This window comes from Octopus sinensis, linkage group LG13 (assembly GCF_006345805.1).
Source record: "Octopus sinensis linkage group LG13, ASM634580v1, whole genome shotgun sequence".
NCBI lineage: Eukaryota > Metazoa > Mollusca > Cephalopoda > Octopoda > Octopodidae > Octopus > Octopus sinensis.
Window position 1 is genome coordinate 71,513,401 of NC_043009.1, and position 11,901 is coordinate 71,525,301.

Genomic DNA, 11,901 nt, shown 5'->3' on the forward strand with positions numbered 1-11,901 from the left:
TAAAGATACATATCCATATATACACATATATCTAACCAACAGAGAAAAACAATGTAAATTGGTGAAGCTACATGTGCTTATTGTTCTCCATGTGCAGATGAGAGTAAATGCAGAGAAGGTTGACATGAAATGGAAACAAATGCAGCAGCAGCAGCAAAAGACAATGAACTGGATGGGGAGGTTGCAACACTAAATAAAGAGTGGGCTATGTAACCAGTCCAAGAAGGTCAGAGTGGAACAAACTTTAGTATCTAAAGTGGCCACATCTGGCCAAAATGTTCTGTTTTTTGTTCAAGCCAGCCAGATCCAGTCTCTCACACCTATCCTACATTCTAAAAACAAACAACCGTGTCATCAAAATCTCAAAGCTATGAGATAATCCAAGATTAATCCAAAACAATGTCAATAAATAAGGATTACATTTGACAAAGAAATCTGAAAGCTAAAGGGTTAACAATAAAATCGTTATTTTTAATTGATCTTCCTCATCATTCCATTTTTATCTGCCTTTGGTCCAACCAAATCCTATGTTGTGATGCTATTTTAGGACAAATTCCTTAGCCACCCTAATTATTTTCTTGTTTTATGAGGACTTGATGGATGTGCAGTGTCAGTGTGCTGGGCATAAGGGGTCTCAGATGTGGTGCACAGGAGGGAATATTGTGCCAGTATAGTCATGTAGTGCAGATGGATGAGGGCAGTTCTATAAAGACATGGAAGGAACATGTGGAAGAGGTAGACCGAGGGACAAAGTGGTGAAAACTGAGCTGAGAGGAAATGACAGGGGTCTGAGATGAATGGTGGTACAATGTGCTTGAGAAGACCTGTCCATCTCAGCAGAATTGAGGCTTTGTCAAGCTTTCCTCTGCAACACATCTATTTTCTTCACCCCATCCCCCCCCCCACAACACTGAACTCGTATCTTCTGTGTCCTACTCCTCATTCCTTGTCTCTGGTCATCTGTTACACTATCTTCACTCAGTCCACTTCCCATTCTGTCTCACATTCACTGGACCTCCCATGTTCCAAGTGGGCAAACCAGGTGTTTACCTCATCAGCAAGACACCTGCTCCTCCCCTTCCACCATAGTTTCTTATTCCTCCAGTCTATACTCCGCTTAATTGAGGGGTCTTATCTTGCAGGTACATGGCAACTTCACCAGTGCTGGTCATCATCATCCAGTATTTTAAATCCAGGTTTTGTCCCCGTTAACAGGGGTGGCTGGATCTACCTCAATGCCATAACAACTGCCCTCACACCATCTTGCCAGGTTTTGGGTATCCCCCTTTTTCAAACCAACCCTCCCAATCTCCTCCACCTTTTCCTCAGTCTAGTTCACTTTCACGTTCCATTTACCTCAAATGCAATCGACCTCCTCAGAACATCCTCTTCATCCTTCCTCAACACATGCCCATACCACCTCACAGCCATTCACCCAACCGTTCCATCGATTCCTCCAACCCCAGCATTCTCTGAAAATCCTCAGTGCTGGTGTCATGTAAAAAAGCACCCAGCCCACTCTGTTGAGTGGCTGGCATTAGGAAAGGCATAGTCAGTGTGCTGGGCATAAGGGACATCAGATGTGGTGCACAGGAGGGAAGATTGTGCCTGACAGAGCAGGCCTATAATCGAAAGTGTTCCAGTTGCAACCACTTATGATACTTTTCAAGAACATCATCATCGTCATCATTTAACGTCTGCGTTCCATGCTGGCATGGGTTGGACAGTTTGACTGAGAACTGGTAAGTCAGGAGGCGTCACCAGGCTCCATGTATATACATACACACACATACATATGTATATATACATATATATATATATATATATATAATATATATATATATATATATATATAAATCAAAATCAAATGGAAATTGTAGTTGTGGCCAATGCCAGTGCCACCTGACTGGCTCGTGTACTAGTGACACGCAGTAAGCACCATTGATGCATGGATCATTGCTAGTGTCACCTGACTGGCTCCCCATGGTGATGGCACATAAAAAGCCCCATCCAAACATGGTCGATGCCAGCCTCCCCGCTCCGAGTGGCTCCTGTGCCGGTAGTACTTAAAAAGCACCATCCGAACGTGGCTGATGCCAGTGCCGCCTGACTGGTTCCAGTGCCACTGGCATGTAAAAAGCACCCACTACACACTCTGAGTGGTTGGCATTAGGAAGGGCATCCAGTTGTAGAAACATTGCCAGATCAGATTGGAGGCTGGTGAGGCCTCCTAGCTTGCCAGTCCCCAGTTAAACCATCCAACATGGAAAACGGACGTTAAACAATGATGATATATATATATATATATATATATATATATATATATATATATATATATAACGGGAAGGTTTACGAAAATAAACAAAAGACGAAGGCAGGTGGAGTACAAACAAACAAATGTATTAGTATGGCGCTCAGGAATAGAAATAGAACAAGTCTTTTACGTTTCGAGCCTACGCTCTTCGACAGAAAGATACACAGAAAAGAAACAAGGAGAGAAAAAAAATGTGTGTAGGAGCTAACGATCTATCATGGCGTTCTGACTTCGGGCAGAGGTCAGACGCTAGAAGGACAGTGGGGGAGATAACAGGGTCAAGTGACTTCCAAAACGAAGGTGAAAACTTCATAATCTTGTAGATTATGCAGTTTTCACAAAGAAGACAGTAAGGTGATTCGGCAGCTAATTAGTGCAGGTCAAGTGACCAAGTGGATAGAGGCTCTCAAGAGTATATATAAAGATAGCATCTTCATTATTTCTTAAATAATTATGAGAAAATAAACACATTTTCTAAACAAAATGATCCCAACGAATACTTCTTTAATAATCGGCCTGGCTCCATCTGAGCTGACCTGGGAGGGAGGTGGAATACTAGATCCAGTTGCAAAAATCTAAAGTTTGCACCTATAGGGTGTGTGAAAGGCATGTCAGCTGAGTGATGGGTATGTGCTAATGGTTTCTTCATGATGAAATTGGTGTTGTGGCTGATGACAGTACCACCTGATTGGCACCCATACCATTCGAGTGTGATCTTTGCCAGGGCCACTAACTGGCCCTCATGCTGGTGGCACGTAAAAGCACCCACTACACTCTCAGAGTGGTTGGTGTTAGGAAGGACATCCAGCTGTAGAAACATTGCCAGAACAGGTTGGAGACGGGTGCAGCCTTCTGGCTCGCCAGCCCTCAGTCAAACCGTTCAACCCATGCCAGCAAGGAAAGCGGACACTAAACGATGATGATGATGAAATACCTGTGTATCAACATTTCACTAGACATATCCGTTCACTAATCAGAGAAGGAGAGAATGCATAATGCTGATGACACGAGACACCTTATATCTGATTAAAGGCATTCCAGTTGTAAGCTGTAACTCCCTCCCTGTCTCCCCGCTTCTCAGTGTATTTAGAATTACATCATTCTATGAATGTTTCCACTTCAAGATGTAATTTGAAAGAGATTTCAGCTACTGACTTTTCTAAAAAATAGTCGATCAGCCACAGAGATTCCTTCACTGACTCAAGAACACAAAGTCCTTTGCACATCTGGCTCAAGAACTTGTTACCCTTTGAAGATAGCAAGAAAGCAAAAAAGGGATAATGAAGAAAGGAATTGATTGCAGAAACAGAAAATCCAATGAGGGAACCTCTGAGTGATCAATCAGTCTGCTAGGCATAACAACCATCTCTCCCTAAAATTACACTACATTGCCTTAAATAGGAAAGGACACCTTGGATAATGTACTCCACTGTATTAAAAAGAAGAGCGGATGATCACAACTGGAAAACAGTTAATCAGTCAAGGCTGCTCTGACGCTAATCAACGATATTGAAAAGTTACATTAGATTAGAGACAACCTCGAACACTGATGGAAAACAATAATGGAAAAAGAAAAGAGGTGTTACTGTGGAAACAAGTTACAACTGAACAGGAAACAGATTAAAAGCAAAAATGGGTTGCTAGCAGATGCACAGTGATGACAGAGTCTCCAGTGAACCAGTTTCAAAACCTAGTCGTGTGTTTTACACCTCATCCCCCACCCCATTTCCCATCCTCTATATTAGGTTTCAGCAATCCGGTTTCAATCCATGCCCAGATCCAATTCATTTTCTTAAGCAACATCCTCTTTACTTTGTGTTTCTGTAAGAAATCATAAGGCGTCTCTGAGTGGTCATTCAAACTGTTAGAAACAGCAGCCAAATACCTTCAAATGAAGCCCTAACGTCCTAAGGAAATGGTACAAATGAAAATGTAGCCGTACATGTATGTCATGGAGGGAACGCCTGTAACCATGGATCTGCTTGATCAGAACTGATTTGAAGCTAAACAGATCAGGCCATCCATCACCAGACGGATCAAAGGTTTTCCACTGATCACCGCTGAGTCTCTCTCTCTCTCTCTCTCTCTCCAAAACAGAGTATCAAAGACTAAATTATTCGATAACTCATAAAGACATGAGGTCCAGCTAGATGTCGATTTAACTGTTATTTCTAGCTGATGGAGTAGCTACGTACAAGCTCCTTTATTGTTATCAGTATAGAATAGAAGGCTGTATTATGGAATCATTTTGACTTGTATCCCCAACATTAGAGATTCGAAATCTGCACCTGAAAACGCAGCCTTTCGTCTATTAAGGGATCAATAACAAATAAGTATTGAGTATACGCTAGGGAAGATTTGATCGACTTCTTTGAATCCCACCCCACAACAGATGTGAAACCTTCGACCAATATAAAACAATAGTCTCAAACAAGAAACGTGTACAGCGGTATTTGGCCGGGGGGAGTAAGATGATAGGATATAATTTGAGAGACTTGGTAGCTATTTCTAAAATGTCGTGTAACCACGTAGAGCTCCTGCATCGGATCGGGAGTATGGAAAAGTATTGATGGCAGAGGTCAGTCGTTTCATTCTGGGAAAGTATGTGAAGGATGGAAGAAAGAAGAAAAAGAACCAAGGGGACACGGCTAAATTTCCTTCAAATCACAATGGATAATGTAAAACTCTCATCCAAAATATATGGTGTTATGTCTACGTTAGAATTACTATTATTATTAAGGCATTGATTCCGCTGAGGTCGACTTTGCCTTTCATTCTTTCGGGGTCGATAAAATAAGTACCAGTCGAGCATTGGGGTTGATTTAATCGATTTATCCCCTGCCCCGAAATAGCGGATCTTGTATTAAAAACTGAGGACTGTGGATGTCGACTGAAATTATTCTTAAGCTCATCATATTCCGGAAAAAATTCAGGTTGTATAGTAAATCTAAAGCATCTTTTCTGTAAATATGTGGCCCCAAGTTAGAGATTATTTAAGGCAGTAAATCGCAGAAAGAGAATACGGGTCCGATATCAAATCCCGCCAATAGCAATTTTGCTATTCACCGACAAAATAAGGTGGATCAGTTTAATTGGGGACTATGTCCCTTATTCACTAAGAAATGACAAACATGTGAACAGGCGTTAATATTCCGATCAGCTGAAAGCTCTTCATTTCATTTAAGCCACACCAATGTCAGTGGGGAAGGCATAAACGCCACAACTTCCTATTTCACTTCAATTTATCTCCCTTTAAAAGTATCAAATGGTCCTCACTGTTTCGACAAGATTCGCTGACAAAATCTTCAGCACCGGGCGAAATACTTATCGGCATTTCGTCCGTCTTTATGTTCTGGGTTCAAATTCCGCCCATGTCAACTTTACATTTCATCCTTTCGGGGTCGATAAAGTGAATACCAATTGTACACTGAGGTCGATGTAACCGTCTTACTCCTACCCGCCAAAATGATGGCCTTCTGCTAAAAGTTGAAACCATTCCTATAATATGTAGTATTATTATAGTCGACCGACAACGAGCGAGGTGTTGGAGTTGTTGCACAGATCCAAATAATGGATGTTTTATTCAATAGATGCGACATTTACAGCCTTTCTGTTGGGTTAGAGTTGAAATCCGATCAAAAAAGGTGCTCGAAATAACCGCAAATCAGTTCAACGGATTTCATATACAATGGAAACCGTTTGTGGCGAACACTAAAGGGTGAAAAACTTGCCGATATTAAGTGATTTTAACAATATGCAGGTTGCTTATACTGCGCGCGTGTATATGTATGTATGTGTGTGTGTGTGTGTATATATATATATATATATTATATATATATATATATATATATATATATATATAGTACATTTCGACTAAAACACAAAAGAGACGAGAATTTATAAGAAAAAAAAAAAAAAAGATAAGGGAGGCAGATATGGCTCTGCAAAGGGCACTGATAACCACCAAAGTGAGGGATAATCGAAATTAAATGTGGGACCAAGGTGGGAATCGGCAAAAAATTTGGAACCCGAGACCCCAAAATAGAAGAGAAAGTTATTCAGGGGGAATGAACTCTTGTGAGCAGTTCATGTGAAGACAGAATTCTTTTGACTCTCTGAGAGGATACAGAAGTCTTTATGGATATAAAAGTGAATACAATATATAAAACAAGATATATATATATAAATTAATACAAGATAAACTGATACAAGATATGTATGTATATACATAATTCAAAACTAAGAGGAGAGTGGAGATTTATTCACACATAAACATACCTGTGGTAAATAGATATATACACAATGTGTATCTAAGACAGACAGACAGACGGATATATAGATAGACAGATAGATATATAGACAGATAGATGGATGTGGAAATTCGTATTTATATCTATATTGTGGATGCATACATACGTCCACAAATCCATACAAGTATATGCAGGCGCACACACACACACATATATATATATATATGTATATATATATATATATATATACATCCACAAATTCATACAGGTGTGCCGGTGTATGTGCACGAGCACATATACAGAAGTCCGGACGTGTGTGTGTATATATATATATATGCAGACGAGTATATACACATATTCACAAAAAAAAAAAGAACTTTATACGGACGTGTAATATACATACATATATGTATGTATATATAAAATACATACATACACACACAGATACATACATATATATACACACACACACATATACATACACACACACACTACTCGCACCCTTAATAGCTACAAAAGTGAGGTGTGTAGATTTATTCGACATTCGGATGCGTCTCCTGCAACGAAGGAAGACATTTGAAAGTGGGAAACTATTAACAGGCATTTGTCCTGTGTGGATGAGAGTTTAGGGAGACGAGTGCGAGAAAAATAGGCAGAATCCAAGCGATTTGGGGTCGATGATAAAAAGGGGTAGATTTGGAAAGGGATTTCAGTCGGATTATTAATTTCCCTTATATGCATTTATTAACTTTACCGACTTGCACGGATCTTTTTTTTTTTTTCGGTTATTTAATAAATAATTATTCATTACAGAAAAAACATAAGAAGAAAATTATAAATATTATATTTGGGAGGAGGTGAAAGTTGAAAAATCCTAATTCGCCAAGTTTCCGCTTCCAAACAAATTAAATCTAAAAATAAATCTATTTTTGGTCGAGACGAAGATTGTTTCTTTTAATCTTTCCTCTTTTCTTCTTTGGATTTATAAATATGTAACACAATACATCTATATGGGTATATATACACTACACACACACACAAACTGCATTTATATAGGTATATATACATACACACTGCATGAATATGTCTCTAAATATACACATTGGATACATATGTCGAAATATATATACATACACATTGCATGCATATTTATATGTGTGTGTGTGTGTGTGTGTATATATATATATAAATATGTATATATGTGTGCGAGTATATATATATAAATATATGTATGTGTGCGTGTATATATATATAAATATGTATATATATATATGTGTGTGTGTATATATTATATATACACACACATAGAGTACGGAGTAAATACATAAATATGAATCGAATGTAAACGTGGACATTGTTAGGTATGTGGTGCAATAAAAGGTGTATATATAAAATGTGTATATATGAAAGGTGTGTATATATTGTTCATGAAATGAGGGAGTTCGGGGTTAAGGGCGGCGGAGGCGGCGGTGGATGGAAGGATTGAAAGTGAAAAGATCCGAAAGGGAGACGAGAGAGGGAGAAGCTTAGAGAAATAATATTGGGATGGGATTATCGGTGGAAGAAGAGAAGTGGACCGAGCGAGTAATTAGTGCAGAGAGAGCGGCCAAGCAACGGATCGATGGAGCGTGGAACAAGAGTGAACATGTTCGAATGGGAAAAGCCGGAAGAAGAAGAAGAAGAATGGTTTGAACTTCAACAAGCTGCATTCCTTTCTAAGACATCTTTTAAATGATAAAAAGGTTACAGTGGTCGATACAGTCGTCAACTGTTGTTGCATGGTTAAGAAAGGGCCAAGACAAGGAGTGGGGATCGAACCCGGGATGGTAGTTTGGTTTGGCCGGGAAGTTGTCTTTGATTCTGCGATCGTTCGCCCCGTTCGATGGACACCACACACACACGCAGCACGGCCACCAATCCGGCTCACACGCTCGCATTACTGGCCATTACGGGTCGGACAATACAATAATACTTACCTCTTTCTTACGCTGAAGACCAAGGGCCGAGACAGAGCTCTGTGGTGGCGGTAAAACCAAAACAAGGAGCAGGACTAAACCTGCCGTCACACTCAATGTCATCTTGTCGTCCATGTTTTACTGCACACACGCGCGCGCGCGCACACACGTACGTTCAACGTCTACGCACACACACGCACACACATCCACGCACACAATCATACACGTCAACACACACCTACATTGACACATACACACACTACGCTGCTCTTGTGCCGACGTGGATGAAACTAGAAACGCTATTGGTTATTCACCGAACAACCAATCAGCGCAGGTTTTTGAAACGCTTTCGGTGCTGTTAATATTTATCGTCTGCTATCAATGGAGAGCGGAGATGGCTGCAAGAACAGCCCAGGGTTGCACTGGATATGTCGGCTCTGTTCGGGGGATTGTGTACGTGTTTGTGAGTGTGTGCGTGTATATATATGCACATATGCATATGTATATGTGTGTGTATATATATATATATATATATATATATATATATATATATATATATATATATATATATATATATATATATGCATACGTACATACATATATATATACATACATATATAGATACATACATAGATACACATACATACATGATGAGGATATATATATGTATGAATGTATGTGTGTGTATATATCTAAATATATGTATGTGTTTATGCATGTATGTGTATATATATATTTTCGTAAATCTTCCCGGTATATATATATACATATGTATGTATGTATGTGTGTGTGTGTGTAAATATATATGTGTATGCGTGTGTTGGTGTATATGTAGATAGATAGACAGACTTAAAAGTAAAAGATATATCATCATCATCATCATCGTTTAACGTCCGCTTTCCATGATAGCATAGGTTGGACGATTTTGACTGAAGACTGGCGAACCAAATGGCTGCACCAGGGTCCAATCTTGGTCTGGCAGAGTTTCTACAGCTGGATGCCCTTCCTAACGCCAACCACTCCAAAGTGTAGTGGGTGCTTTTTACGTGCCACCAGCACGGGGGCCAGTCAAGCGGTACTGGCAACGACCTCGCTCGAATCTTTTTACATGTGCCACCGGCACAGGTGCCAGTGAAGCGACATATATATACATATATATGTAAACATATTTGTATATATGTACACATACATATATATAAATATGTATATATATTTACACATATATTAAACGATGATGATGATGATGATGTATGTATATATATATATATATAGAGAGAGAGAGAGAGTGATATGCACACACATATATATACATATACACATCATCATCATCAACATCGTTTAATGTCTGCTTTCCATGCTGGCATGGGTTGAATGGTTTGAATGACTACTGGCGAGCCAGATGGCTGCACCAGGCTCCCATCTGATCTGCCAGTCAGGTGGTATTGACAACGGCCTCGCTCAAGTGGTGATTTTTTTTGCGTGCCACCGGAACAGGAGCCAGTCCAGTGGCACTGGTGACGAACTCACTCGAATGTTGTTTTTCACATAGCACCGACATAAGTGCCAGTAAGGCAACGCTAGAAACAATCTCGCTCGAATGGTGCTTTTTATGTGCCACCTGTACAGGAGCCAGTCCAGTGGCACTGGTGACGAACTCACTCGAATGTTGTTTTTCACATAGCACCGACATAAGTGCCAGTAAGGCAACGCTAGAAACAATCTCGCTCGAATGGTGCTTTTTATGTGCCACCTGTACAGGAGCCAGTCCAGTGGCACTGGTGACGAACTCACTCGAATGTTGTTTTTCACATAGCACCGACATAAGTGCCAGTAAGGCAACGCTAGAAACAATCTCGCTCGAATGGTGCTTTTTATGTGCCACCTGTACAGGAGCCAGTCCAGTGGCACTGGTGACGAACTCACTCGAATGTTGTTTTTCACATAGCACCGACATAAGTGCCAGTAAGGCAACGCTAGAAACAATCTCGCTCGAATGGTGCTTTTTATGTGCCACCTGTACAGGAGCCAGTCCAGTGGCACTGGTGACGAACTCACTCGAATGTTGTTTTTCACATAGCACCGACATAAGTGCCAGTAAGGCAACGCTAGAAACAATCTCGCTCGAATGGTGCTTTTTATGTGCCACCTGTACAGGAGCCAGTCCAGTGGCACTGGTGACGAACTCACTCGAATGTTGTTTTTCACACAGCACCGACATAAGTGCCAGTAAGGCAACGCTAGAAACAATCTCGCTCGAATGGTGCTTTTTATGTGCCACCTGTACAGGAGCCAGTCCAGTGGCACTGGTGACGAACTCACTCGAATGTTGTTTTTCACACAGCACCGACATAAGTGCCAGTAAGGCAACGCTAGAAACAATCTCGCTCGAATGGTGCTTTTTATGTGCCACCTGTACAGGAGCCAGTCCAGTGGGACTCGTGACGAACTCACTCGAATGTTGTTTTTCACATAGCACCGACATAAGTGCCAGTAAGGCAACGCTAGAAACAATCTCGCTCGAATGGTGCTTTTTATGTGCCACCTGTACAGGAGCCAGTCCAGTGGCACTGGTGACGAACTCACTCGAATGTTGTTTTTCACACAGCACCGACATAAGTGCCAGTAAGGCAACGCTAGAAACAATCTCGCTCGAATGGTGCTTTTTATGTGCCACCTGTACAGGAGCCAGTCCAGTGGCACTGGTGACGAACTCACTCGAATGTTGTTTTTCACATAGCACCGACATAAGTGCCAGTAAGGCAACGCTAGAAACAATCTCGCTCGAATGGTGCTTTTTATGTGCCACCTGTACAGGAGCCAGTCCAGTGGCACTGGTGACGAACTCACTCGAATGTGTTTTTTTCACATAGCACCGACATAAGTGCCAGTAAGGCAACGCTAGAAACAATCTCGCTCGAATGGTGCTTTTTATGTGCCACCTGTACAGGAGCCAGTCCAGTGGCACTGGTGACGAACTCACTCGAATGTTGTTTTTCACACAGCACCGACATAAGTGCCAGTAAGCAACGCTAGAAACAATCTCGCTCGAATGGTGCTTTTTATGTGCCACCTGTACAGGAGCCAGTCCAGTGGCACTGGTGACGAACTCACTCGAATGTTGTTTTTCACATAGCACCGACATAAGTGCCAGTAAGGCAACGCTAGAAACAATCTCGCTCGAATGGTGCTTTTTATGTGCCACCTGTACAGGAGCCAGTCCAGTGGCACTGGTGACGAACTCACTCGAATGTTGTTTTTCACACAGCACCGACATAAGTGCCAGTAAGGCAACGCTAGAAACAATCTCGCTCGAATGGTGCTTTTTATGTGCCACCTGTACAGGAGCCAGTCCAGTGGCACTGGTGACGAACTCACTCGAATG

General features: G+C 41.1%; 1 protein-coding gene across 4 annotated transcripts in view; it reads right to left on the minus strand.

Moving 5' to 3' along the window:
- Window positions 1-8,734, minus strand: part of LOC115218365 (tumor suppressor candidate 3) — an 87,922-nt gene extending 79,188 nt beyond the window's left edge. The window contains exon 1 of one of the 4 annotated variants that reach the window (XM_036508536.1): window positions 8,541-8,734. In XM_036508536.1, the coding sequence (XP_036364429.1) occupies window positions 8,541-8,654 (114 nt within the window). In that variant the 5' untranslated portion in view covers window positions 8,655-8,734. The remainder of the gene's footprint in view (window positions 1-8,540) is intronic. The other 3 variants (XM_029788133.2, XM_036508535.1, XM_029788132.2) reach the window with 3 other exon arrangements.
- Window positions 8,735-11,901: the final 3,167 nt, after the last annotated feature.